The 26026-nt window shown below is 56.7% G+C and overlaps 1 protein-coding gene across 9 annotated transcripts in view; it reads right to left on the bottom strand.

Annotated features, from left to right (window-relative positions):
- Positions 1-1240: 1240 nt before the first annotated feature.
- Positions 1241-26026, bottom strand: part of IGSF9B (immunoglobulin superfamily member 9B) — a 43852-nt gene continuing 19066 nt past the window's right edge. Inside the window, exons 11-23 of one of the 9 annotated variants that reach the window (XR_012997026.1) lie at positions 24300-24392; positions 24047-24197; positions 23577-23700; positions 20482-20657; positions 19604-19830; positions 19358-19442; positions 17774-17935; positions 16976-17021; positions 13993-15618; positions 5279-5400; positions 4608-4851; positions 1734-4283; positions 1241-1523 (exon numbers count right to left, since the gene is read on the bottom strand). Coding sequence is in view for 6 of the 9 variants with exons in the window: in XM_076358403.1 (XP_076214518.1) it covers positions 4628-4851; positions 5279-5400; positions 13993-15618; positions 16976-17021; positions 17774-17935; positions 19358-19442; positions 19604-19830; positions 20482-20657; positions 23577-23700; positions 24047-24197; positions 24300-24392 (3036 nt within the window). In the remaining 3 variants the exon portion in view is untranslated. Of the gene's footprint in view, positions 4284-4607; positions 4852-5278; positions 5401-12419; positions 12466-13261; positions 13588-13992; positions 15619-16975; positions 17022-17773; positions 17936-19357; positions 19443-19603; positions 19831-20481; positions 20658-23576; positions 23701-24046; positions 24198-24299; positions 24393-26026 lie in introns of those variants that run through there. The other 8 variants (XR_012997025.1, XM_076358407.1, XM_076358403.1 and 5 more) reach the window with 8 other exon arrangements.

Genomic DNA, 26026 nt, shown 5'->3' with positions numbered 1-26026 from the left:
TAATACAGACTGCAAGGTATGAGCAGCAATAAGTCTCAAATGCGTGTGCTGTGCCCGGATGCCCCGAGACACGACTAAGCCCTGCCGGGACTGTGCCTGGGCTGCTGAGCACAAACCCTGAGCCCTCAACACCCTTGGAGGTAGGTACAGCAGAGTTGTCACTCCCTTTATATTTATATACCCAAACACTGTCACCTCCAGCCTTCCCCCAAAGCGGGTGGCACTGAACCAGCTGACAAGGAGGCCAACGCCAGATCAACAGCCTGGAGCCCACCAGCGACCAAAACCAGCCTCCAAGTCACAAGTGACCGACACACGGCAGCAGCAGTGAGCATCCGACCCTGGGAAAACCATCGCCTGCTCGCACAGGCACTCCCCACCACCCTGGCAGCTCACGGGGACCACTCTGCTCGGGGGGCACCTACGCACGCACCCGGCGAGACCGCAAACCATGCCGGTGCCTCCCGCCGAGGGCTCCAGCCCAGGTTCGTACTACAGGTCTGTGGCAGAGCTGGGAAGAGACCCTGGGACCCTCCAGCTCCCCCATCCTACAAACGCATCACTCCAAGCGCCCGTGGATGCAGTTAATGGCAGGCACAGAAATGGAGCCCCACAAGCGAGCCCTAAACACTCCCTTCTCTCCCCACTTACACTAACTTGCATTTGCCTTCACGTCAACATTGCAAAACCAAAACAGTGGGTTCGCACGGCAAAGTCACCTTAAAAATACGCGGTCGATTGCTCAGCAGCTCCTGCTGGAAAAGCAGGCAAAGCATTTTCCCTGCCCCACCGCCTGCCTGCAACGGGACGGCACGGGTTTGATGGAGAGGGTGCGAGGGACAGCACCCCACGACGACCCCCTCTTTCCAAGGGATCTCAGCGACACCCCTGTACCTACCTCTTCGCGTTACCTCCCCCAGCTTGGGGCCAGCTGAATCCTGCAACTCCCGCGGCAGCACGAAAACGGTGCTGGAGCATCCCCACCGCGGCCATCTCGCAGACGGAGGCACCAGCAAGGACCACCCAAAGCTGAGCTGGTGCCCACTGCACTGACGCCTCGGCGAAGCCCAGGGACAAATATTCTTGTGATTCAGAGACATTTTTTCACCGTGGCCCAGGATTTTCTAAGGGACCTAAATGAAACACATCGCGCTTGCACCATGCAAGGAGGAATCGTACGCTTACTGGTAAAGCAAGAGCCTTCTACCTCAGACAAGCTTACAAAATAAGAGAGTTTGGCCCAGGAAGATAAAAATCAAGATATATTTTGCAGCATGAAAGAAAAAAAAAAATGAAGCAGCAGCAGCTGTGTTTGCAAACCACCAAAGCGAAACGGAGTTCAAACAGGGATGAAATGGCATCGTCTGACACAGCTTCGATGTCCCAGGTCCGTGGGAGGAGAGAGGAGCGACCCCCTGAAGGGCATGGAAACCAGAGGGCTGGGAGAAGCGAGGAGGTTGCCAAAGCAAGAGGCGAGCCCGTCTGCCAAAGCACGGCCCGAGTCTATCGGAAGGTAACTCGGTCTAGCGGGGAAAGGAGTTAAGGATGGTTTTAGGGAAGAGACGCTTCCACGAGGCGCCCGGGCGGGATTTCCCACTCCAGCAGCGTGGCAGGTACACGGCTGAAAGAGAGAGGGCTGCAGCTCCAGCCTCTAAAGGTCGAAGACCATGAAAAGCAGGGGGCCCAGCGGCTCAAAACACCTGCAAAAGGAAAACAACTCTCAAAAGACTGACCCCAGCAAGCCGGCGCGCTCCGTCAACCTTCCCTGCACTCCAAGTCCTCTAGAGCTCCTTAAGATGGGACGGGGGCACGGTCCTGAGGTAGAGACCTCAAGAGCCTGAAGACACTGCCTTGCCCGTACGAACGGGCGTCATAAATAGTTTGGAAAGCACTCAAATGAAGAAAAAACCTTCTGTTAGAGAGGTCGAGGCAACGAGAGCGAAAGGAAGAGCAAGTCAGCCGTGGCACGGCCAGCGCAAAGCCTCTGTGCCTCCCCCCAAGCGGGGCATCCCCCAGCCCCAACCGTCACCTGTCCGTCGGGAGCAGCCCGGCTCGCCTCCGCACGGCGAGAGCCGCTGCCGCGCCGCACTGCTGAAGTTACCGACGAGCTGAAGTTAGCCAGGCAGAGTTTTCCCCGCTGCCGAGCGGGCGAATGGCATTAAATCAATTCAGATCCGAGCGGATTCTAGGGAAATCCCTAAAACACACTCAAATAAAAGAAATTCGCAGTCATACCGTTAGCGAAGTTGAATTCTCACTCTGATAGTTGAGGGTCTTACATCAGGTCACTCGTCACGGACTCAATAAAAAGCCCTGGTGCAGGCTGGAAAGAGAGGGGCATTTCTCCGAGACCCTCCCTCCTTCCCGAGACAAACCTGCTCACGGTTCGAAGACCACCTACACAAAGTTGTTAAAGCTTGGAAATATCTCGTTATCGATTTAGAGGATTCATTGTCAAGTGGTTCAAACCTAAGTCAGGGCTTCGAGATTGGAAAAGACGCAGCGCTCTGCTTTTCGTGGTTGCAGGTTTCTGAGCATTCTGCTGGAAGAGGAAGCACAACCTCTAAAACCAGATATTTCGAGGCAGAGCGATAAACGGCTCCTACCTAAAAAAGCTCCCGGGGCGCATGGCGTGGTCGGAGTGCCATATCCCGACCGCCCGGCTGAGAGCTCACGTCTTTCTCCAGAGATCTAAGCCCTTCGAGGTTCAACCAGCAGCAAGAGCAATAACCAAGGCAAAGCAGAATCAAAGGCGAGATTGCGGAGAATCTCTTGGCAAGTCTACCTGGGAATAAACAAAAAGTTTTGTATGCAAATGGAGAGCCTGGGGCAAAAACCATGCCTACAGGCTCTTCAATTCTCCTGACGCTTCTTCTACAGCCTGAATCCACTCAGAACAAGAATATCCACATGAAACACTCGGTGTTTTATTCCCAGGCAGGCTGGAGGGTTTAGCACTTTACCACAGAGGAAGAAGTGTGCAAACCTGGATGCAGCAGTTCATTTTACCACTTCAGAAAAAAAAAATCTCTAAATATTTTAAAGGTAGGGATCACTTGCTATTAGCACTCAGCATTTACGTAGCACTTGCAGTCTGTAGGCGACCAAGTGCTTGTCCAAAGTGCTCAAATATGACTTATCCCCATTTTACAGATGGGAGAACTGAGGCACAGAGAGGTTGAGTGACTTGCCCAAGGCCACGCAGTCAGAGAGTGGAGGCAGAGCAGGAAAGCGAGCCCAGCTGTTCTCAGAGCGGGCTACACCTTTCCTGCTAAAAAAAAAAAAAAAAAAAAGGCCTATGCAATCCAGAAAACCACCGGCCGCCAAACCTACCCTAAGTATTTTGAAGAGGAAATACATTCTGGTGAAGAGTTAGAACAGCATTACCGAGAGGGGAACAGCGGGTCTCCTCGGATGGGGCAAAGGGAGGGACACAACCCCAGCGGGTGTCAAAGCCTACACGGCCGGGCTGGAGCAGGAGAAAGAAGGGGGAAAACAGTGAAACCAGCAGCAACGTATTTTTAAGCTGACGCGAAACGCTGGGCTTAGCTTTGCGCGGTCGCTCTGAGAAGCCATCCATCTCCATCCGCAGAGCTGGGGATTTTCCAGCCGCTCTCGCCTGGGCTCAGCATCTGCCGACGGAGGCTTTTGGGACCACACAGCCAAACCCCCTTTGCTCGCACGCCTGCGGCAGCGTCTCCCCATTTTGCAGTTATGAATAAAGATTACAAATGTTACTGCAGTAAGAAATCACATTACTACACAGCACTGAAGAACATTTGCCAGCGATATACGGAGTGTCGGGAAGAATTAATCAAAACCACCCTCATCAAAGTTGACACGCACCATACTTTGGGGGAAAACACCCTTGGACGAAAACAGTCCCATACCTGCATGCTCGCACAGCGTTGAGTACATGTTAACAAGGTTCAAATGCATTTGCACAGACAAATAGTGATTTCTTGTATCTCAGACCGATTCGAAGGCTTGGGGTCTTTCTGGTTTCCCCTTTCAGAGATAGGTAAGGAAAGATGTCATGGATGGTTTTGTTGCTGTTATCTTCACATAAAAGGAGGCTGGGAAGGGGGAGGCAGGGAGATTTTCACAATTACAGCTTTCCTGGGATTATTTGGTCGTGTTTTTACCATAATCAGATTCATGGGATTACCAGTTTCCATCTGGGTTGTTAGTTTCTTGTCAATTAATTACAACCTGTGTCATTTAATTTCTTCCGGCGATTGAGGGCCAGCTGCTCAATTCCACACTTTCTCCCTAAACGCGTGCTGCAGAATAGATGTCAAAAGCCCCATCTATGCCTTTTAAGCCTAGAGATCTTTTCCGAAACCGAGGTGCAACGCCCCCCTTCCCACCCCACCGAAGCCGTCTGGGGTGGGGGGAGAAGCGGAGCTGAGGAGCGCCCAAGCCCCAGGCATCCTCCCCTTACCCTCCTTAACCTGCCCCAGGGTCCCCCCCCCCAGCTCATCCCCACCATGAGCTGCCAAACCCCCCGGCAGAGGCAGCAGCATAGGGGCATCCCCCCGCCTCTCCCGCTGCCTCCATTCCCCCCACAGCACGATGTCGGCTCCCTCCACCCCCTCCTGTTTAACCTTCTCGGGCCGGCGCTAGGCTAAAGCAACGTGGCGTGCCCGCCGGTGTCGTCGTGGTCCACGCTGTTGAGAATGGCTGTCTGGTCTTCGGGGAGCTGCCGGTGGCAGAGGTCGTCCTTCAGCGCCGAGAGGCGGGCGAAGGGGTCCTGACGAGGGTGTCTCTTCTTCTTGCGGAGGCAGACAGCTTCGTCAGGCCACAGTACCTGAGAGCTGGGAAGGTGCTGAACCTGGGAGGCAGAGCCATCTGGGGGTGGGGGGGGGTGGGGGGGGGGGGAGAGAAGGCAGATGGGACCAGAGCCGGCAGCAGGCAGAGCGCTTTGCGTGCCCTAAGAAGGGGTTACAGCAAGCCTGGCCCCAAACCCAGCTGCTTGGCAAGGAGGGAGCATCAGGACAAATAAATTGACACTCAAAAAGAAAATCCAAAAGAAATCACTAAAGATGGGAGACACATGGAAGGGGAACTCGGTTTGGAGGCAGGGGAGGAGCAGGGGAGGGACAGCCCGCGGGTGAGCAGACCGAGAGCCATCCCTTTGGGGGGCAGGGGGTGAGGGCAGCATCCAGGCATGGGCTCAGAGACCACCCGGCACTGAAGCCGGCGGGGACCTGCCCGAGCTCTGCCCATAGGGGGACAGAGGGGATGCTTTTGGGTACCGCGGGGTCCTCGCACTCACTGGATTGTTTTCTGGATTTCGAGGAGCCCTTGGATGACTTTTTGGGCTTCTTTATCCGCTGGTATTTCAGAGCTTCGAGCCTCTCAGGTGCAGCAGCGTCCCCGGACGGAGATGGACGTTTTCTAGGAAGGAAAAGCAGACAGGCGCCGTCAGAGACTCTCAGCCACGTTTGGGCCTCCGGACGTCCCCGCTGGGGGATCGGTCGACCCCAGCCAGCTCTGCCGTGGAAAAGGAAAAGGTGAGAAACCCGGGGCCAAGGAAGCGGGGCCAGCCAGGCGTGCCGGAGCGTGGGGAGGGAGGAAGCGAGGCGCCTGCAAGTGCCGCTCCGCGAGGTCCCTGCCATCCCCCTACGTCTCCTCTGCCTTGCCAAGCGGCCCTGCGAGCCCAGCTGGTCCCGCCGGCAACATCCAACACCGGCCCCGCAAGAGAGCCGTCGGCACCCCAGCTCACCTGCCTGCCATGTCAGCACCGCTAAACAAAAAAGGACGGGGCAGATCCTATGTCCGATAAGGCATTTCTGGGAAGCAGTGGGAAACCCCTTGGGATGGAGATAGAGGAAGAGACAGGCAGAAGCGGCACAGCAGCACCGAGACAGGCACCATGAGCCACCCGGGGCAGACAACACCGGCGCCACAAACAGCAGGGAGGCAGGATGCTGCCCGGCCCTGCTCCCACAGCCAAAAAAACCAGGGGCCACACGACAGACAGGGACATGAAGGGCACACGCTGACACAGCCGGGAGCGGTATCTCGTTCCCAGGTCCCTGCTATAAGTGACAACAGAAACACAACAGCACAGGAGCGTCTACTCCTTAACACCGAGAGGCTGGGAGCTGGGTTTTCTTGCCCTGTGGGACAGGACGTTGAAATGGAAGCTCTGACAAGGATTTATTGCGAGGGACAAGGAGGGGATTTGCAAAGGGGTGTTTCCCACAGAGGAGCCAGAAGTTGTGATAGTGTTCCAGCTTTAGCCCCTGAGTAACTCTGCTACAGGAACCAGCTCAAGGTTAAGTGGTCTCCCCTTTGCAAAGGGTTTTTTTGCTCTGCTTTCTTCACTGTACCTGTTTTTCCTGTCTGAGGACCAGACAAGTATGACTGCTGTGGAGAGCAGAGCAGTAGAGGAAAACCTTTTCCTTAGGAGAGCATCAGTCTAGCTCTCATCTCTAACACATCACAGCGTTCCTCCCCCCTCTTGCTGCTTTCCCATTTCCTTCCCCCTCTCCATTTTACTTTCATGTCCCTCCAAGTTGCACCAACACCTAATGCCACAGAAGCAGAAGTCTGAGTCAAGGCAGCTGAGGCCACAGGTAACGACCTGGGATCAACCTGAGTCATCACAGAGCAACCTGCACACAAGGTGCCCGGAGATGACAGGGGAAGCATCCACAAAGCGCCTTTCATTGCAATAAAGCCAATGCTCGAAGCCAGGCTCCGGAAAGAAAAGCCTGGAGATTTAAACCAGCATGCCTCTAACAAGCCTGTCCTACCCTTCAAAGGGGGAGATGACACTCTTCTGCTCTCACAACTCGGTCACCAGAGGTCAGCGACCAAACCTTTTCAGAACAGCCACGCAGAGGACAGCGCTGAGGGCAACTCCCGCATCTTCAGGCGACTGTGACTGGGGCAAGGTTCAGCAAACCCCGCAAGCCACAGGCTCTTCACAAGGCAGCAGGATGGGCAGGTGGAGGAGCCGCCTCTGCCGGCTGCAAGGACGCAGCATCGGTGCATTCAGACTCCTGCTTTGTCACCAAAAAGCTGTGGCTGAACTCATCCACCTCATTCCTGGTCTGTCAGTAAGCTGAGACCCATCCAGCGTTGCAAAAACGCTGCTGGTGCTGGCAGGGAACGGGCGAGCACATGGACTCGAACACAGAGCCCCAGCACACCCGGGCTGCGGTACAAGAGCACATCCACCTACAGTGAGTTTGGAGCTTCTCATCTCCCTTGGGTTTCAGGTGGAGCCTCTCCAGAACTGAAGACACCCCGCAGGCTTTCCTCTGAGAGTCCCCACACATGCCACCGCCGCAGAGAGCACAGCGTGATAGCAACGCTTTACGTCTGAGATCCCAAGCAGCTGCCGGAGCTGTGATGCTTCAGCTGGAGTGGCACAGGCAAAGAGCTCCCAAGGGATTTTTCCCCATGGGGAGCAGAAGGGGTTGTTTTTGAAGATGCGCGTGACTGCAGAGCTTCTCAGTTCTGCTAGCAGCATTGGAGAGCACAAGAAAAGCGCAGTGTGAATTGATGAAGCAGCTGGGGCACAGCAGATGCAATGGAAACCCAAAGACTGGGGACCCTTTTCATGTTTCCCATCACAACAGAGACATCAAGGCGTGGATGCTCCTGGAGAGCCTCTGGTTCCAGCTCCCAGCAGAGCAGCACATCAGCCAAAGATGAAGCACCTCATTAGACAAGCTGGTAGAACTGCTGGCTGGATCCAAGCGAGAGCCTTCCCTCGTAGGAAAGATGACGTTTACAAGCCCGTACAGTTGCTGTGCTTAATTGCCTTCTTCCCAAGTGCAACCAGCTTCTCGTGAGAGATGCTGCAAGCAGCGGCTCCGAGCTCTGTTGGAGCACTGCCCGCTGAGCTGCACCAGTGCCGACAGCCGCCAGGCTGCAGTCCTGTGCACACACTAGCTCAGAGTAAGACCACAGTGACCCGAAGGGCCAACAGCATGGGACTTCCCTGCAGTAATTCCTGCTTGAATGGTCAATAGCAGGCTTTTTCCATTTTATATCCACCAAACACAAATATTTGCACAAGAGTTACATTCATGTAGGTACTTGGCTAATTGCAACCTTGACTATGCCAATCCCAGTCCACCTCCCATGGAGATCACATGTGCCAAGCCCCAGATGCCAGCAAGCTCGGCAATCCTGTCACCATCCTGCCCATCAGCATCTGTCTTCACCGCCTGTTCCCACCGTCCAGACAACTTTGCTAATATTATTAAAGCTCAACTTGTAAAAGGCTCTTGCTCTTTCCATTCTTTTTTCCTTCTAAGAAGATGCTACTGTGGCATGTTGACAAAATTAGACAGATTTACGCAAGGGATTATGAGGAAATTGCCTGAAGCTCATTTCCACTAGTTCTCCGTAATTGGACTTGTATTTATGCACACAAATATAAACAGCGAGCGCACTGAACCCATGTGTCACCATAAATACTGTCTGACCTCTGGCAAGGAAGAGATACAGTGGAGGACGAAACGATGCTATGCACCAGCCAAATTTTATCTGCTCTACCCACCCTTTATTTCTTCAAAGGGCTCTGAGTCTTTCAAATTTATTTTCATTTTAAGCTCCGCCAAAAGCCTCTTCCTTGCCCCCGGAGTTAGCATTTTGGGCAGCTGCCCATGCACGAGAGATCTTGAACACCAGCAGACAAGAGGTTCAGGGAGGCGGGCAAACTTCTTCTAGAAGTGTAGAGCCAAGCAAAGGAGCTTCAAGAAGCACACGTGAATTCCTGACGCAAGCCATCTGTGAGATGCCACAAACACCCGGCGCAGCAGTTTTCCTTGAGTCTTCAAAGGACAATCCTTCTGAACGAGCAAGGGTCTGAACTGCATGGACAGAGAGGTACTGGAGAGGCCACAAATGTACCGAGGGACCTCAGAGAGCCCCAGGACAGGAGGAGGTAGCTAGCGGAGAACTATCCAACCCGACACACATCAGCTGCTCTTCTTCAAATGTCTTTCCACATACAAAGCGAAGATGTAAGGGCGAAGGCCCCATCACTAACCTTTTTCCACCCAAAAGGGGAACGCACATAAAGGAAAGGTCCGGGAGATTCAAGGGCACAATACATGTATTTGACCTCATGAAGGTCTCACAGCACATGTTCCCCGTCTCCTTCTCTCCTTGAGTCAAGACAGTGACATCCAGGAATAGTTTGGACCAGTTAGAGCATCCACTTGGACCAGAGCCCACCATGTCTCAGCCACCGCGTCCTTCCACACTTCATCCTACTCAGACGGAGATCTCAATTCGCCTACACGAGGCTCCATTTCAAGCTCAAGTCCCGCACAATCCCATGAGATGTCCTGCAAGTTGGAATTCCCCCTCTGCTCTGAGGCAGTGCTGGCTGCTGCCTCCATCCGGGGATGCCATCGCGCATTGCTTGAGATCCTTCAGCGTGAGAGGTGCTAGAGAAACACAGCAGTGACGGCCCCTTGTCCCAGAGCTGCTGCTGCCGCCGCCGCCAAGGCACCGCGATGAGGGAGGAAGGGGCTGGTCACAGCAGGGAGCACACCGGAGAAGGGGGTCCCTTCTACGGGTCTGCAGACACCACAACTCATCTACACAACGGACTTCACCATGCTGACAGGAGAGGTGTGGGGAGAGAGGGCGAGGGAAAAGGGGCCGGACTGGAGAGGAAGAGGGGGATACAGTCACGGGGAAGGGAGGGGAAGAGAGGAAGATAAATGAAAAACAGGAGTAAGAAAATATATAAGTAAATTAAAGAGACTGAAAAGAAAAAAATAATAATAATTAAGAAAGAAAAGAAAAACGCACTCAGACAAGCGGACTCACAACTTCTCCAAGCGGGAGGAGGCATGAAACACATGCAGAGGATCAGCACATGGACAGTCTTTAAAGGGGAACCTGTTTTCTTTCAAGCTGGGAGTGAGGGGTGCTCTTCCTCCCGCACGCCTGGCACCGATGTCCCTTCGTCACTCAACGCTACACCGCGGCCAAGCGCCCGAGTTCCCGGCATTGGCAGCGCTGTCCCAGCAAGGGGGGGGGGGGGGCCAGGATGGCCACCCGGGGCAGGCTGCAGTGCCAAGGGGCACGGGGGCTTGGTGCCTTGTCTGTGGTTTTTGGGTTTCCCTCTGCAGGGAGACGACAGCCCCCTCTTCCCCATTACGAGATGCATCACCACGCGCTGCATCCAAAGAGGAGAAGATGGGAAAACTGCTCGTGCCGACTCAGTAATGGCATCATTTATCTCTGCCAGTCAGTAAAAACTACCCAACCTTCACCCAGCCAAAGCCACTGTGCGACAGCCGCCCCACGCCTGCTCCCAGCGCCAGGGGCTCAGCTGCAGCCGCCACCGAGCCTGCAAACTGCCTCTCCCTCTCCTCCTCTCAGCTTTTATTACTGCAGTACAGAAATCTGGCTGGTCTGGTATAAAAATCCCTGCGCTCCGCATGCACTGACAATTTTATGACCCCAAATCATCAAGAAATTACTTGGCTGGGCTCTTTACAGGATTCCTCACTTATTAAAGTGAGATTTATTCTTCCGGCCTCTCCTTTTTGGGGATAATGACTCTGGAGTCGCTCCTGTGACTCCAACCCCCGGCAGCATCTTGGAGTAGGACACACGGCTGCTCCTCAGCAAACGTCCTGCTGGGCAACGTGACCCTGCTCCTGAAACCCCATCAGATGGCAGCACCCATCACTGGAGACAGGAGCCAGCCAGGATCTATGCAAGAGGCACACCAAACTCGGACGTGAGCCTGGACTCACCTCTGCTGTGCTAAGGCCATGTTCACTCACGTCTCTAATGCTCCCGGAGCAGGGAAGCACCACGGAAAAAGAATTGAGAAAACAGCCACGTCCTTGCTGAGGGCTTCCCTATTTCTTGAGAAGTCTGGCACAGCCCAGATCTCACCAAGGCTTGGTGCTAGCTTTGCTCCTCATGGGACACCCTGCTCTGGGATCAGCAGGGGAAAACAGAAGAAGGTGGCCAAGCGCTTAAGAGCTTCGGAGGCTGCAAGGCTCAAACTGGAGGGGTTTTGCCATGCCAAGAGGATGGCTCCTCTCCATCCCATACCCACTCCCATCGCCACGACCTGACACTCCTTCCTCCCCTCTCCTGCTCTCCCCACCCCAGGACAACCCTCCACATCAGCTGGAGAAATTCCTCTCTTCTGGAAACATCTACCTGATTTCTCTAGGCATCTCATCTCTCTTGTGAGGCTCTTTTCCAGTCCAATAAGGCTCCTCAGGCTTTAGGAGAACATCGGCCAGGACCTTGACTCTTCCCATCCAAGGCAGCAAAGCTTAAGTTTTTATAAGACCTGTCCTAAGGAAGCTTGGGCATGGCCAAGCCCTAGAAACGGTCCCATCCACAATCCCACCTCTCCTTCCATAACCAGCCTGGCTGACAGCCAAATGGGTCAGCATTCCCACTCCTTGGGGTCAGGAATGACTGTTATCCCATCTGGCTTTAGCAGTTTTAGCGACATTCTCTGCTTGTAAGGTCTGAAAACCATCTCCCAACTACTCTGTCCCAGTTCCAGGGATGCCCATGGCCATCTAAGGAAACCAGCCCCATGAAGGCAGCCTGAGAAGTATTTTCTTGGGAGAGTCTTTCAAGATCTGCTTAGGGCTGTTTAATTACAGCTGGATCAGAAAAAGTCTTAAAGATTTCTCCAAGGAGTATTTCAAAGAGGGAGGGCTTTTACTATGACTACGCTTGTGATGGGAACGATAAAACACCTCACCGGCAGCCTGAAACTATAATTACGCTGCTGCCAACCATACAGTCCATCTTGAAAGAAAGACTTCTCCCATCTTCCATGATTGAGAAGACTTGGGAAGAAGAAAACAGATCCAGGTACTGATGGGAACTAAATTCTACATGTCCTAGACAGCAACTGGAGACTGATTTTTGGAGCCCCCCTCCAAGAACAGTGTCTGCAGCTGGTTGCTCCAGAAGTGGCTGTTTTAACAGGCTCCAGGGGGTGGCCATGAGCTCCTCCTGGTTTGGATCGGTTGGGACAACCCCACCTCAACACGCACCTCCCTAACACCTCACAACCCTCGCGCCATGCAAGCCCTGCCAGGGCTGAGGGTGCCACGTATCACCGTCCTCCAAGAAAGGAAGGGCGGCCACGGGGAGATGGCAGCTTGGCTCATCCCAAACCCCAACATGAAGACACAGCTGCCGCCACCGGGCTCTCCAGCCCTGCTGCCTCCCCGAAGGCAGGGGAGCAGCAGCATGCTGCTGGGAGGGGAAACCCAAAAGCCACAGAGACTGTGCGTCCAGAGGTGTTTCCTAGTGTTTTCGGATTCCTTATTCCCCTTTAAAGGAAGAGATGGTATTGGAAAAGCCCCTTCCATGTCCCCTCTCATGCCCCGCTCCCGGCCACCCTCCACAGCGCCCACACCATCCTTTCGGACATGGATCACCCTTACCTATTGAGCTGAGGAGAAGCTTGTCTCGACAACACTGCCCAGATAGCTGAGATTAATCAAAAACAAAGCAGTTATCAACACCCGCAAGGAGCCGAGCTCCGCAACACATCAGCACGTCAACAACTCCAAAGGAAAAGGAGGGAAAGAAACCAAACTGAAACACAAACGAAACGAGGCTGGAGAAGAAAGGGGGAAAGAAACAGAAGAGAAAGGAAAAGAAGAAAAGAAAACAATAATCAAAGCGAATGGATACACTGCGTAAAAGCACGGACAACAGTGCTGCTCTAACACGGATCTCTCCTGGAGCTGGGTCTCCTCGGGGTGCCCTGGCTAGGAGACATGGACCTACATCTACGTGCTTAACTGCACCGCTCCGTAGCTGTGTTTTCCAGAGGCACACAGAAGTCGTTTCAGGCTCGTTCAGCTCCTCTCCCTCCCCATCCTCTCCCCTGAGCCCTCCTTCCTTCCCACTGCGCACCCCAGCCGTGCCGGAGGAGTTTTCTAAGGCCATAACGCTTCCAGGTACCAGAGGGCAGGAGTGAAATGCAGAGGGCACTGCGGGGTGAAACGCTGCCTCCCCCCTCCCCAAAACACACGCCTCTTCTCCGTATGCCTCTAACCGCGCCGGCTCCACGAGGCTGGATGCCCCGGCCCCCCGACTCCCCTCTGCCACAGGCCGGAGGGGGGGGTTCAACCCCGCCAGACAACAAGCCAAAATGAAGCAAGACAAAAGGATGGGACGAAAGCACGGCTACGGGGTCTAAGGTGCTGTGAAAGACGGAGGGAAAGAGGAGAATACAGAGAGAGAGAGAGACGCTTTTTGCCTGGAGCAACCCTGGTACCTGGAAAACCAGCCGCTACTGTCTAGTGCAGCCACATCCCTCTTTAGGGCAGGATCTGAGCGTGCCGGCAGCCTCCCGATCTCCGCTGGGGTTAGTTTATTTTTATTTTTCCTCCTCTCCTGACATGCTGCTGGTGTGGCTAAGTCCTTGATCTCTCCCTGCCCGCGTCCTGGGGCTGCAGCATCCCTTTTGCAGGTGGGGCGGTGACCGTGATAGCTGTTTCTGTCATGCATTAAAGCTCTCTAGACTCCGTGGGAAGGAAGAGGAGGAAGACAGAGGCACGGCAGTGGCGGCCCTAACGTTCGAAGAAAGCCAAGAGCCAGCAGCTAGAAGAGGAAACAACCGCCAGTGACACCAGGACACTTACCTATGTGAGCCAGGAGCCAGGTCTTTGCACGCCTGGTAGACGGCCCGTAGCCCGAGTCACAGTGCTCCCAGGTTCCCAAGGGAGCAGCCGGGGAGGAGGCAAGCACGCCACCAGCACCAGGAAGGTCGCCTGCCTAAAACCCAGCTCTCTTGGGCAGCGGCCATGCAACCCGCGCCCATGGCACCAGCCTCTTCCTAGCAAAGCCCGCGGGACACCGTCTCCAAAAGGGATGCTGCAGCACACCCAGAGAGACCCTACGAGTTGGGATGACGATGGCGGGGAGGGAGTCAGAGGGAGCGGGTGAGGCAGGGTGGGGGAAGCCGGGAGGGGGCCGGGGGGGGCACCACGGGGCTCACGCACTTACCCCGTGGCGGCTACCGTGGTGGATGTCGGCTCCGGTTGGAGAATCTCCTCGCCGGCCCTCCTCGGAGAGGGGATGTCTCCGAAAACATCCATGGTGTCCATGGGCAGGGAGGAGCCCTGGGAGCCGGAGTAGCCGGTGGCCAGGGAGGTGAAGGCGGTGGTAGGTCGGTAGCTGGGGCTGCCTCCCCGGCTGCTCGGCGCAGGCGATCCTGTCGACGGCGTGGACTTGCGGGAGAAGCTGACCGCCGCGGGGGGCTGCAGGGTGATCTCCGACACCTCCGCCTGCTGGATGAGGCCGGGCCGGGGCCGGGCACGGGCGGTCAGCTCCGGGGAGCTGTTGCGGGAGCTGAGGGGGCTTTGGGTCAGAGGAGAAAGCCTTGAAGGTTGTAGCACCACCTGATGTAAACTGGGCTCAGCCCTCCTGACCTGCCGAGGGCTGGGCCGAGGTCGGGGTTGGGGCTCGTACCACCTGGTGTCCAGGCTGAATGTGCTTGTGCCGCTGGGGCCGACGGGCTCGGACGGTTCGTGGTAAGGCAACACGGGTATGCCCATACCTTGGCTGGTATGTCTTAGCTGCCCTTGACATCCCATGGGTTGCATAGGTTTGTCCTGCCACTTGGTGGTGGTGGGCACAGAGGGTTGGCCACTGCCGGGTGACTTGCCGGTCCAGCTCTTTGGTGCCTCCAGGGGCAGGATGCCCGGGTAGGACGCGGGGACCACCTGCAGGGAGGAGGGGGGCGGCCCCCGAGGAAGGCAGCCGGTGGGCTGGGCACCCTCGGCCGCCTCGCAGTGCTGGAGCTGGTGGGGGAACGGCGCGGGGGCCGGCTCCAGGCTGCCGAAGGGGAACTCGGCCCTGCCCCAGGGCTCAGGGGACCGGCCCCCCGTGGGGGTCTGGGCCAGGGGCAGCGTGCTGTTGGAGACATTCTCCCCACTCTCCTCGGGGATGGTGGGGTGTCCGAAGGGCCCCTCGGGGGGCAGCGGCGGGGAGGACATGACCGAGCTCAGCGGGCTGACTTCTGGCATGTAGAAGGGTGGCGGGTCCACCTCCCCGGGGCTGCTGCTGCTGAGGTAACCGTAAAACTGGTGGTGGAAAGCCCGGGGGGCCGGCGGGCGGGCCTGGCCGGTGGCCTGCAGGGCACCGGGACCCTCCAGCGCCCGGTGGAACCGGGGGCTGTATGCTGGTGGCTGAAGGTAGGACTCCTGGCTGGAGGAGAGAGGGGTGAGCTGGGCTTTCAGGGCTGTGACGGAGGCGGGGACGACGGGGTCGTCGTTCTCCTCATCCGACTGCCTGAACTCGGGGTACATGTCCGTCTCCTCCACGAAGGGGAAGCCCTCGATCCGCCGTGTCTTCAGGGAGGGCTCCATCTCCGCCGGGTCCATGACAAAGCGGCCGTCCGGCCCGCGGCTGATGAGCTCGATGGGGGTGGTGGCCTCGGCTTCGGCCTCTGCCTTGGAGACGCTGTACTTCTTGCTGCTGATGGCTCGCTTGGTCTTCTTGTAAAGGGAGAGCTCCTTCTCCTTGGTGGGGCTCAGCATCCGCTTGGCCTGTGGGCCCTGGTCGTCAGAGGACTCCGAGGGGGGACGGAGCGTGCGGATGCTCTCGGGACTCACCTTGCCGGAAGACAACCTGGACCACAGGGGAGAAAAACCGAGAGAGGGGACAGTCACCCGGAGGTGAAAGAAAGTCTTCTCGCCCAGAAGAACCGCCGGCCAGATCCAGAAAACAAAGTGCTACCAGCTCTCAAAAGAGGAACCGCTGGGAGAAATTTGCAGGGGCTAACCAGGACAGCAGTCTTGCCCAGCCATGGCACAGGCCAGAGAATCAGCAGCGGCGCACATTATCCCCGCTCCTTGGGAGCGGAGCTCAGCACACTCAGCATCCTCCCCTGGGCAGGCAGCTCACACCAATACCCTGCAACAAGCTCCACCAGTGCCTTGCAACAAGTTCCACAGCCCCAGCAGGACAAAAGACAGATCCAGAGCTCACTTCCAACTCCTTCAAAGGTTTCCTACATTAACCTGAGCTATCCACACCCAGGAAAGCCCCCGAGAGGAGGGACGTCAGGCAAACGTCCCCCTCCCGCAGAACTCAGCATCTCACTTAGAGATGCTGATGGATCATTTCAGACCAACTTTTTCCCCCCATTCTCACTCAAACTTAAGGCTGAGAGCCTCAAAAGGCAGAGCGGTTCCGAATAGTTCACTCATCCCTATCCAGAAAGCCTCGGACAAACAGTATTGAAAGGCAAAAGGTAGCAGATCCAACAGAGACAGTGCAGGCATGGTTATTTCAGTGCAGTGGACGAACTGAAAAAAAGCAAAATTAAGGTCCACCAGCACCAGGACACTTTGCAACAGTCCAGGAGCCAAAGCATGAGGCGTCCACATCTCAGATTCTTGCGCTCACATCGGGAAGATGCTCCCGCTGATTAGCAGCTATACATGCTTTTGATGGGCTCTGCAAGGAGCTGTGACTACTGCAGCACCACAATCCACCACCTTTGCGCACATGTGGAAAGAGGCTTCAGCGGGGCACTCTTCATGGGAAAAGAAGAGATACAGGTGTAAGATTCGCTGAATTTCCCAAGAAAAACCAGAGCCAACAGAGAATAACTCAAAAACTACACTGAGCTTGCACGAAGGACTCCATACACAGCAGGCTAGCCCTTCTCCTACGGAGCCCCTTCAAGCTGGGTGTGTAATTGAGTTCCACAGTCAACTCCAGCTTTGGTCAACGCCCGCAGATCCAACAGGGTCGTCTCTTAGCTTAAAGTTTGCCGCATTTGTCCCTGCTGCTTTCTGCTCCAAAGCCCGTTTGTCTTTTGTGAACCATTTTGTTCCCACAAGTTCAGCGAACACCCCAAACAACTCGTCAGAAGCAACCAAACAAGGTCAGACATTTCCATTTGAGCCTTGCAACAGCTGTAGGAAGGAGGCACCTTGAAGACCCACAGCCTGGTGCTGCATCCAAGACAGATACTTACGGGGACTCCAAACTCTTCCTGCAGTGGGTTATCGAGAGAGGAGGGTCTGGAAGAGAATAAAAAGGGGAAAGAAGAGAGAACACTAAGGAGGCGCAACACGACAGAGACAAGACAAACTCAACATCAAGACAACAAAAGACACTCAACAAGAGGCCAAGGTTTCATTGCTCCAGTGCTTTAATGGTTGCTGACAACAAACAGCTCCCGTCACAGGGTCCTGCCCATCCTGCTGCCGCAGTCTCGCAGGCTAGAGGAGCCAATTCCCCTGCCCTCTCCGGCTCCCCAGCCGCCCTTTTCCCTACCGGCCGCTCCTGCATGGCGGCTGCAGTCCCAGCTTTCGGGAAGCAGAGCGGTAGGGTCTCCTTTGCGGGGGTCTTCTCTAGCCTAGCGCGGCCATCGGGCACTGCCCGCTCCGGCTTGGGCAGAGCTGGGCAGGAAGCAGCTGGAGGGCCCAGCTCCGGGGGGACCTCAAGGAGGTGAGCGGTCCCCCCCATCTCTGGCCCAGAGGACACCCCAGCCCTAAACCCCCGGCTCTAGGAGTTATCACCACGCGAGAGCGCTCCCTCGGAAATCCCAGGCTAGTTTCTCTGTCGCCTCTTCACCCACCCTGCCTCTCCCGCTCCCGACCACGGGCGCTTTCAGGCACAGCCGAGGGATGAAGTCAGGGCTTCACCTGAGGACGCGCACGGATGGAAGAAGAGACAGACAGGGAAGAAGGTTACCACCACAACACAACCAGGGAGGAGAAATGAGGAGGTGGCGGGAGGGAGGAAGGAAGCACACCGGGGACGGGCTCACCTTTCTTGCGCTTGAGCTTGCGTTTGCGTTGCTTGTTGACGAAGCAGGCGGCGAGTGTGCTGAAGAGGATGGCAGCAGCCAGGAAGCAGATGGTGGCAACGATGCCAGCCAGCACTGGGCGGGCTAGACCCTCGTCTGTCAGGTCAGGCTGAGGGAATACGTCTGGGAGAAAAAAAACACAACAATTAGGTGTTATGCACACACCCCTGCCCGCTGCCTTCCCCAGGGACCTACCACAGCATGAAGGCAACTGGGACCAGGAATGATAATCTCTAAGCAAAGACCCTGCTTCCAACCCAGCCCACCTGGGGAGAGCAGTCAGCACTGCTGCAGGCCACTGCCAAGGGATTTAGCAACCTCACACCAGATAAACCTTTATGTCTTAGCTGATGGACCCCCCAGGGAAGAAGCCTCCACACCACACAAATACACATTTATGTACAAGCGCACACAAGTGCGCCAAACCTGCAGTTATCTCCCGGCCCGATAACCCGCCGCAGCTCAGGCTGTAGCAGCATAAGGTATTTTCCCCTGTGCATCAGTGCAACATACGTCAGCTCTTCAATGAAAACTGGGCTCCGAACCTTCATCACACCCCTTCGCTAACCACAAGCGCATCCGAACCACCAGCAGACCTCAGCTGCGGCCATTTGCGGATGCAAACCCTGCACACACCAGCGCTCCTGCCGTGCACTCACAAGCAGGGTCAGCGCGCATTCGCCTGCCGGGAGCACCGGCTTTCAGCCTGGGAGGGCAGCTGCCTGGGGCTGGGGCGCACACACGCACACCCTGTGGGCTTTGCCAAACCCCATCAGAAAAATTGTGCGAGAGGAGCAAGGGCAGGCAAGCAGGCAGCCTGCAGCAGGCAGGCTCTCCGCACCGCGCCGGCACCACTTGGGGGCAGAGAGAGACCGCTGCATTCCTGCACGCAGCAGAGCTGGGTGGCTCCTCGGCTTTTCCACGAGAGCCATAAAAGCAGGGTTCGCCGCATCCCCGTCTCCTCCTGCTGCCCTTGCCTTCCCCATCACAATCACGTACCCACGCCTGTCCCTTGCTCGAGGAGCATCCTCTGAGCTGGACGGGGGTGCAGGGCACGTGCACGAGCTGCAGCGTGTTGCAGTCTCCTGTTGCAAAGCTTTTTTCCCCCCTTGGACTCTGCACTGCAGTGCTACGTTTCCCTCTCTGCACCTTTCATTCCCATTTCCAGGCTGCGCACTGCCCGGTCGGAGCTTTGTTCTCTGGGCACCCTGCAGAGCCGAGATGTGCTGCCACTCTGCGCCGGTGGACACCTGACAACGCTGCACTCTGCGGGAAGGACTAAATAGGGCTGTTTGTCCTTGCCTGCTCCAAGTGCCACTGGTCCATTTGCATCGGAAGGCGGCACAGGGCCAGCAGCGTGCCCAAGACACTGATCATAACCGTGCGTCCGTCAGTCCAGCTCACAGCCCGAGCGTCTCAGGCAAAAGCACAAAACCAGCCATCACTGTCGTAAGCAAGTACTGATGCATGTCCTGAGTGCTAGCTCAGGTACCTGCAGAAGCAGAGATGCTCCCACAGCTGGGGGTAGAAGGAGCCACCCCTTACCTGTACTGGACACGCCAGCAACGTTGCTGGGTTCGCTGATGAGATCCTGCATGACCGCCAGGACCCGGAACTCGTACCAGGTGTCCTGAAATACCAAGCACATCCGTCAAGTCCCCTACTGCAGCCTCCAACCTTGCCCAGCTCCTTGATGACCCCAGCACAGGGACCGAGCCACCCCAAAAGCTTCCCCAGAGCTGCAGCAGACAGCGCAACACCAGAGGTATGGTGTGGGCAGCCCCTGCTTACCTGGGACAAGTCCTTGGCAAAAAACTCGTTCTCGGTCCCCGGGATGCCATCGTCCAAGATCTCCCACCTCTCTGCGACGCGGAACTCCATGATGTAGCGGTCAATGGGGAAGCTGTGGTTAGCAGGAGGAAGCCACGACAAGAGGACGCCTTGCTGTGTCCGGTTGGCTGTTAGGCACCTCGGTGGGGTAACCAACACCAGAGGCTCTGGAGTTGTTACAGGGAATGCTGGAGACAGAGCAAATGGGACAGGGACACCTTTGAGACGGGAAGCGCTGAGGATGCTCTCCCACACGTGCCCCATCGGCAGCCAAACGGACCACCACGGCAGCGGCAGTTCCCACCTTCCAGGAGTTTAGGGCACGTCTCAGACACGTATCTCTGAGATAAGAGAGCATAAAAGTGGCCTTCCAAAAAGCAGGGGACTAACGATGCAGTGACTCCAAGAAAGGGGGCACAGCGTTAGAAAGCCTCCTGCTTCCTCCCACCTCTGCCCGAGACAGCCCCAAGGCAGGTACCAGCGCAAGGCCCTCTGTGTTAGCTCCCGCTCTGAGCTGCGCACAAGTGATTTTGTGCTCTATTAATACCTCCTGACCCCAGCTGAACTTAAGGAAGATCTGAAAGGTGACTGGTACAGTACAGCTCTCCCATGCTGTCTCTCAGGACAAGCTTTCAGGAGCCTCATGCACCCAGCAAAGTCTACAAGTTTCATCCAGGACCCTCTGTGAACTATCTTCTACGTGGCTGGAAACTACCGCTGCCGATCACCATCTCCGTCCCCAGCAGATAGGACACATGGACCAAGGCAAAGGACCACTTCTCCCCACAGACCTCCTGAATCCCTTCCCCCTCCTCCCCTTGTGCCCGTGGAGGACCTACCTAGAGTGTTCACAGTGACCACCTCACTGAAGGAGCTGGTACCCAGCTTGTTTTGAGCCAAGACACTGAACTGGTATGCAGTCTCTGGTTCCAAGGTATCCACCAGTAGCCAACTGGAACCAGCTGGCACAGGGAGAGATAGCCAGTCGTGGGGGCCAAACTGGGCTCTCTTCATCCTGCCAAGAGAGAAGGGAGCATCCTCAGAAAAGGTGCCTTCGACAGGGAGGACAAAGAGGCAGCATTAACTTCTCGAGCAAAAATGGAGCTTTCCCGAGCGATGGTTTGGTTTGACAGCAGCGATGTGTATGGACGTGGGGCAGCCACTCGCCACCCAAGAGCTGGCTCGGGGACGGCACGCACGAGGACTGCCAGGCACGGGGCACCGTCCTGTTGTGCCACACCAGCATCCCCCGGCTCAAACGGACACTGCCACCAGCCCTCCCCTCTGCCGTGCACCACCTGCACCCTCTGAGCAGGGTCAGGGACAAAAGCAGTGCCAACAGCCCTGCCCTGAGGTTATCTCCATCAGATTCCCATGGGCAAAAGTGGAAGCTGGCACATTTTTACTCGGGTGGGTGCTGCAAAGGGGACGGCTGGAGCAGGAGATGGGCCCTGTTCCCATTTATACCTCAACAGCTCCCGAGCCAGAGCCAAGTTTTCCCTCGGCTGTAGCCCTGTACGTGCAATCCCACAAGAGACATTTAACTAAATCACCATTTTTGCCATATTTGCACAAGTCAGGGGTTGCCAGCACAGCCCAGGGCACAACTCAGGGTTTGGCAGTGCAGTGGAGGCACTTGCGGGGAACGCAGGACACAGCCTTTCTGCTGGGGTCTAACCCACAAACCCAGGGTGAAAGAAGCTCCCAGAGCCGTCCCAGTGCGACCCCAGTACACGTGAGCGTGCAGCCACCTCCACGAGCCATAACCCTGCCGGGAAGCACCACAGTGAAAGAGCCCCATGTCCCGAAGCAGCATCACCGCGCTGCAATGATATTGCAAGTATCAGCGCTAACGTTAGAGAGATGCTTTAGGGAGTCCCAGCCCTTGGCTGCAGGTTTCGGTGGTGTCCACAGAGGATTTGGGAAGGATTACTGCAGACGGTCTATTCTGCATAGATAAGCGGGCATATCTGTAGCCACTGGCATACAGCCAGGTAAATCCACCAAGTAGGAAGTAAAAGATGGAGCAAAGACAAATAACGCCACTGTAGAGGGAGCAAAAGGTGAGGCAGGAGAAGCAGCAGCAAGCTATGGAAACAAGCAAGTCGGCGGAGAGCCATGCATGTGCAGCGTGCCTCCACCAAACCGAGCGGCTGCGGGCAGGAAAGTCTCTGTATCACCGCGGCTCTGGCTGGGACTACAGCTCCCAGGATTCCCCCGCTGCCGCAGCAGAGCCATGGAGGGCAGCGGAGCAGCCTGTCGCCCGGAGTGGGTTTCCCTGCGGCATTTAACCCCACCGCCTTCGCATCCCTTCTCCCCAGCGCTGCTGCGGGCAGGCAGGCAACGGCAAGGGGCTGAGGGTGGGGAGAGCGGAGGGTAAATGCAGCACTAATCGCCCCCGGGGACGGGAGACCGCCCTTGCCGAGGGAGAGCACATATGCAGGCGGGATGCTGTGGTGGCCCTGGCCGCCCCCGCAGAGCCGGGTTTGCATTTCCAGCATCAACCGCCGCAGAAGCGGGAGGAGAGCATGAACTCCACAGGAGGCAAAGCCATGTTTTGCTTGAGCATCTCATAGCCACAGCAGGGAGGAAAACGCACAGATGTCCAGCTCTCCGGACAGCACTAGATGACTCAGCACCGTCCCAGATCCCTGGTCCCAGGGAGCAGCACAAGTCCCAGGGCTCACACCCTACAGTCAGGGCAAGACAGGTCTCTGCCTCCCTATCCCAGGTCCCCACAGCACCCTGTAAATTCCCTAAGGCAAGGTTGGTGCAAACGCCCTTCTCTGCTGCTGGCTGCTCTCCCCAGTGTGGAGTCTGGAAGAGCCTCGAGGAGGCAGGAACCTGGCAGCAGGTTGCAGAGCAAGAGCAGCAGCAGCTGCCATCCCCCTCCAAGGTGAGCCACATCTCCAGAGCAGAGAGGTTTAACCACTCCTTCCCAAGGACATTTTCATCAGAGCAAGGTCTGCACCGCTCCGCTCGCTCCCTCATTTTCCCCCCTCTGCTCTCTCCATTCCTTCCATCTCCCGACAGACTGTCCAGCCCCACGCCGCGAGTGTCCAGCCCCGGGCTGGAGCAGAGCAGAAATCATTACAAGCAGCGTCTACCCTATCTCCACTCTATCAGCAGTCTCCATCGGGGTAAATTAAGGCAAGGAAGGAAAGAGAGAATGAGAAGAAAGGCTGAAGAATGCCAGCCCCAGAAGTGGGAAGGGAAGGCGCCATCCCCTCCACGTTTGCAAGGATGGCTCTTCAGAAGAAGATGACAAGAGCAAGCGCAGAGCCCAAAGAAAATCCCGACCTCGCTGCAGCTACATTTCACCCTCCCTTACCCCAGGGGAAAGCCAGCAGGGCCGAGCCCGGCCCCATTGCGGGAAGGCGGGATGCACCCGCTGGCTTTGGGTACCGGGTAGCACAGAGGCAATGGGAGCAAAGCCCCACGAGGCTCAGACCCGGCCAGCATCTCAGAATGGCTGGTTGTGAACTCAGCTGGGATTTAAGCACCTCCAGGGAGCCGCAGAGCAAGGAGAGATCATTTCTGCTTAGTCACAGCTCTTCCAGGACGCACTCTATAAAGGTTGCATTTTCCATCCTCTCCCTGGCTGTTAAGCTTCATAAACAGTTTATCTTGAAATTAGATGCCAGAGGCAAAGTTACATGAATGCAAAGCGTCTCCCTTGCACCATAAGCAGAGCAAAACCTGCTGGGGCAGACAGAGGTACTGGCTAGCACAGAAGGGAGAGGAAACACGGGAACTACATGATCCCACCACCACCCATCTCTCCAAGGCATCGAACGGGAGCTCAGCCCCGCAATGCCCATGGGCACCAAGCCGGGCACATTGCCCTCACCACCCTCCTCCCCCCAGCTGCTCGAAGCTCGGGTCGGCTAGAAAGGAAAAGAAGCAGAGAGCAAAGCATGCCGGGATGACTCACAGAGGGCCGTACCAAACTGAGAAAGTCTGCTCATATCCACCGTCGTAGCCGGGCTCCCAAGAGACGTTGGCTGAGGTCATGGCGGCCACAACGTGCACGCTGGTCGGGGCGTGAGGGCTTGTGCCTGCGAAGAGAGAGGGATGGCTGAAGAAGAGCAAGACCACGCGCTGGCCGGCAAAGGCAAGGGGGCTGGAAGGGGTCTGCTCCCAGCTCTGATTTGAGAGGACTCCCCTTGCACCAAGCAAAGGCCACCTGGAATTCCTGCTAAAAATAGCAGCAGGACAGTGCGTCCACAGGTGGCCAAAATAACAGAGCAGAAAAAGGCAGCACCACTAGTAAACAAGATTTAAAGGAGACACTGCTTTTCACAGGAAGCATCCCCATCTCCTGCCTTGCCGACACGCTGCCTGGGGGACCCTACCCAGGGACCCGCCACCGGCCGTCCCCAGGGACCCGTCCCCTGCCCGTACCTACGACAGTAAGGTGGGTGCTGGCAGTAATGCTTGCGACGACGTTGGTGGCGATGCACTCCCACTCGCCATGGTCATCCTTGCCGAGGGAGCGGATCTGCAGGGTGCCGCCGGGCAGTGTGTTGTGCTTGCTCCTGCTGGGCTTCCCTACCTTGGGCAAGGAGTAGGGGGAGCCGGGCAAAAAGAGAAAAAAAACACGACTCAGAAGCAGGTTGCAGGGCAGGGCGAGGTGGCATCGGGGTCACTAAGCTACCTGCACGGCCCAGGGGACACCGCCGGCCACCAGCAAGGGATCTGGTCTCTCCAGTCGTGGCAAGGTAGCCGGTTCCCCCGTTTTCGAGAGGACCTGGCGGGGCAACGCGAGAGGCATGCGTCAGGGAGGCTGATGCTCAGCACTCACACACAAGCGGAAAACCCCACGGCACTCGCACAGACACCGAGCCCTGAGCCAGGGCTCAACCTCCAGCATCCAAAGCTGAAACCGCTACGAGGAAGGTGCACCGGCCACCCCTGGCAAACACCCTCCCAGGCCAGGGAAGGCACCGCCTGCCCCAGGAGGTGCCCAAACTGCCCCTCAGCCAGCGGCAGAGGAGAGGCAGGACCCTTCATGACAGAGGTTTGGGCAGCCAGGGCCCCACGGGGACACGGGAGGATGGCGTGCGTGGAGGTGCCCGGGAGCTCTCAAGCCAAGCAGAAAGATGGATCTTGTAACAACTCATGTCTACGCCCATCAGCCAAGGTTGTGCAAATCCCACGTTGTCCTGAGTCCTCTTCAGATGTTCTTCACGCAGGGGCCTCTGCCCATCGACACTGGGACCCACGGTTCGATGCCATGCAGGATGAGCAGAGGAACAGACGGGCACGTGCGGTTACCAGTGCAAAGCCCAAGTCTTCAGGAATCCTTCAAGAGACTGGTTAGCGCTGGTGGGCTGACGGGGAGCGAGGGAGCTTGCTTCTGCCACTGGGAAACTGAGCCCAGCCCAAGCCAGCCCCGACTGGAGTCAGGGGGGGATAAGCCCAGAGTCATGACATGAGGAAGACCGCCAGAAGGCACAAGAGGGGTTGAAAAGAAACCTGAATAAGAATGGTGAGGGGTGGGGAGAGAAAAATAAGATGGAGAAAAAGACTAAATAGCCAACAAGTTTTAGGTAGCTCACTTGCAATCTGTGCAAGTCATGGTCCTCCTTGGGCTGGTAAAAGGAACTCAAAGAGATCCAGCATCTCACACCACAAGGACTGAGGACAGTGCCCACTGGGCGATGCAGGGACCCCACTCACTCTCAGGAGCCCTAAGAAGGGGACGGGAGGCTTGGAAAGAAGATCCTGACAGGGGGGACAAAATGCCCAGGAGGTCCCCTGCACAGTGGCTTTCCTATGGGATCAGTGAAGGTGGGAAGCGAAGGGAAGGCTGGAGGAGGACTAGAAAGCCCTGGTAGCTCCCAGGCTGTGCCACCACGCCAGACCCTACCCTGCTTTACAGAAAGGGACATCCTGAAATCATTATGTCCAGTCCAGCATCATTAAAACAGCTTCTTCCCAGGGTCTTTGAAGTCACCAGGCAGCAAAGCAGCCACTGACCGGTCCAGCCCCTTGCCAAAATGCAGCCAAGAGACCCCTGGACACGCTCCAGTAGCGCGTCCCCTCCCGCCATGGGACGTCCGTGCTGCAGGAACAGCATCACCAGGGCTGCCGCATCCTGCCGGTGACCACCTTGCAGGCAGGCAAGGAGGAGGGTGTCCTGCGGGCAGCGCCGGCAAGGAAGAGGAGGGGGGGGCCAGGGCAGCGCTCAGCTTTGCAGATGCTGCCGTGACAGTTTCACGGGATTAAGGTACTCGGTGGCCACAAACCGGGCTTCCCCCACCCACCTGCGGGACAGGACGGCAGTGGCTCAGCCCAAAGCGAAGCAGCTGTACCTGCAGTTTGTTCTTACCGGGACAGAGTGTGGCTTCTCTGTCTGCAATATTCACCAAAAGCCAAAGG

Source organism: Aptenodytes patagonicus, chromosome 23 (assembly GCF_965638725.1).
Source record: "Aptenodytes patagonicus chromosome 23, bAptPat1.pri.cur, whole genome shotgun sequence".
Classification (NCBI taxonomy): domain Eukaryota; kingdom Metazoa; phylum Chordata; class Aves; order Sphenisciformes; family Spheniscidae; genus Aptenodytes; species Aptenodytes patagonicus.
This window is presented reverse-complemented; position numbering and strand designations above follow the sequence as displayed.